Source organism: Accipiter gentilis, unplaced genomic scaffold, assembly GCF_929443795.1.
Source record: "Accipiter gentilis unplaced genomic scaffold, bAccGen1.1, whole genome shotgun sequence".
Classification (NCBI taxonomy): Eukaryota; Metazoa; Chordata; class Aves; order Accipitriformes; family Accipitridae; genus Astur; species Astur gentilis.
In genome coordinates, this window is record NW_026060841.1 from 53,826 (window position 1) to 56,157 (window position 2,332).

The 2,332-nt window shown below is 66.7% G+C and overlaps 1 protein-coding gene across 1 annotated transcript; it reads left to right on the forward strand.

The window, feature by feature from the left end:
• Window positions 1-398: 398 nt before the first annotated feature.
• Window positions 399-1,611, forward strand: LOC126036921 (uncharacterized). The gene is made up of 2 exons (XM_049797143.1): window positions 399-853; window positions 1,423-1,611. Exons 1-2 carry the CDS (start codon window positions 434-436, stop codon window positions 1,609-1,611), a joined length of 609 nt encoding a protein of 202 aa, XP_049653100.1. The 5' UTR covers window positions 399-433.
• The last annotated feature ends 721 nt before the right edge of the window (window positions 1,612-2,332 follow it).

Below are 2,332 nucleotides of genomic sequence, written 5' to 3' on the forward strand. Positions count from 1 at the left end.
TCCAGCCGCTCGGGTGCTTTTTGGAAGGGAGGCGATGAAGAGGAGTGCCCGGGCTGCGAGTGGGGAGAGGGCAGGGCGACGTCAGCCCTGTGCCCCCAGCAAGGAGTTGCCGCCTGCGGCTGGTCTCTGCTGGGCTGAGCTGTCAGTCGTCCCTCACGCAGCTGACGCTCAGAAGAGGATCGTTGCGGGGATGCGGATTCTGCTGCCCGGGGAGCGAAGGTGGGAACTGGCGTTGGGGAGGCGCGCATGCGCGGTGGCGTGAGTCGGTGGGCTCCTGCTGGTGCGCATGCGCACTGGCACATAGACGTTGCTAGCCGCTGTTGCCTGGCAACTGAAGCGCAGCTGGGCAGCCGCGCATGCGCGCTGCGCCCTGTACGGCGCGCTTGCTGCTGCCTAGCAACCAGGACGCGTTACGGCCGCCTGGCATCCGCGCATGCGCCCAGCGTCGTTTACGGCGCTCGCCGCTGTTGCCAGGCAACCAAATCGCGACACGACGCCTCGGCAAACGCGCATGCGCGGAGGCGCGGTTTACGGCTCTCTGCCTGTTGCCTGGCTACCAAACCACGGTACAGCAGCTTGGGAGCCGCGCATGCGCGGTGGCGGCCCCTTGCGCCAGCGCTCTCTTTCGCCACCTAAGGACCAAAGTCCGGTACTGCAGCTGGGGTGCCGCGCATGCGCGCTGCCGCGTTCTGCCAAGCCCTCGCCGCTGCCACCCCGCGGCCCAATGTTCGGTACTGCAGCTCGGAGGCTGCGAGTGCGCGGGGCTGCCCCGGTCCTGCACGTGCCGTCCGACGGTACCGGCAGTGCGGCCCCGGGGGAAAGTGCCGCCGCGCTCGTTGCTTCCTCCCTCCCGGTAAGGAAACGCCACTGCCGCCCCGCGGGCGAGCGCCGGGACCGCGGGTGAGGCGAGCGATCCCCTCCGGCGGGGGCGGCGGCGGCCGCCTCCTGCCCGCTGGCCGCCCGGGGCCGGCGGGACGGGAAGCTGCGAAGCGGCCGCCGCGGCAGGCTCCCGGTCCGCCGGAGGCGAGCCGGGCCAGGGCAGCGCCGGGCAGGTCCCCGAGAGCCGACAGAAGGGAAGAGGGGACGGAGGCGGGCACCCCCAGGCGCGGCCAGCGGGCGCCTCCCCGAGTCGCCGGAGCTCCCCCGCCGCCTTTCCCCAGCCCCGCTCGGCCCCTGCGGCTGCCCCCAGCTGCAGCCCCTCCCCTGAAGCCTGTGCTGCAGCCGCAGGCAGCCCCCGAGCCCTGTCGTGAGGGCGGCAAGCTGGCCCTCCGGTGTTCTCGAGTCTCCCTTAACGCGGGTGCCGTTAGCAGCGGCGCGGGGAAGGAGTGGCGTCCGTCCGCGGAAGCCCCTGCGGACGGAGGGGCTCCGGCCAGGGTGGAGCTGCGGTAATAACGGTCGCTGCTGCCTCTTTCCCTCTGCCAGAGGCCACGCCGTGAGCGGGGTTGTCCGTTCGTCCCCGGGGATGCCGCTGACTGCAGCAGCCTCAGGCTCGCGTGGCCTGTCTCTGCCCGGCCTCCCTCTCCTCACGGCACGGGAGCGCAGAGGGACAGGCGGAGCACCTACTGGCTGTGGACGGGAGCTGCTGAAGCTGGAGAGGCCACAGAAAGGTAAAGAAGAAGAAACGGAAGGCCATCTGGCTGGCAGCTGCCTCCCGCTGCAGGCCAGAGGGACCCTGCCTCTGTGGGTGTGGGAGGATCCCTCCTCGTAGTCCACAGCAGGTCAGACCGCCAGGGTCTGTATGCGTGACCAGCAGCGCGGTACAGCCACGTAGTGAGCGAGCGAGCGAGCGAGGCTACGTGTCTAGGAGGCCTCATCTCGCAAGAGCTGCGAGGGGCTCGCGTGTTCCGTTATGCGGAGGACAGCCAAGCGACTGGAGTTACAGAAGAGGAAGGGAGGAGAGAAGGAGAAAGAAGCGGCTGAACTGGCAAAGTCTCTTGGCAGCGCCAAGAACGAGAGCTGCGGTGAGCCCCGGGCCCTCGGGGCCCCGTCTCCCCTCTTCGGTGTTGCGGTCCCTCCCTGCCCCCTCCGTCCCCTGGTCCCCTCTCTTTCCCACACCCCTGCTTTTTTTTTTTTCCTTTTTTTTTTTTTTTTTCCTTTCCTCCCTTGTACCTCTGATACTGAAAAGCCGGTCGACGAAACTCCCTAAGACTCGTTTTGGAGTTTTAGAAAGCAGGCGTTCTTCACTGCAGCGCCGGATGCACGGGGGATAGTTCCACCTAGTGTGCGTGCCACAGCTTTAGCACAAACAGGTTATATAGAATAACTAATTGCTTATTAATCAGATGAGTATACATATACATAAAAACGACGGCAACCGATTATCATAGCACTG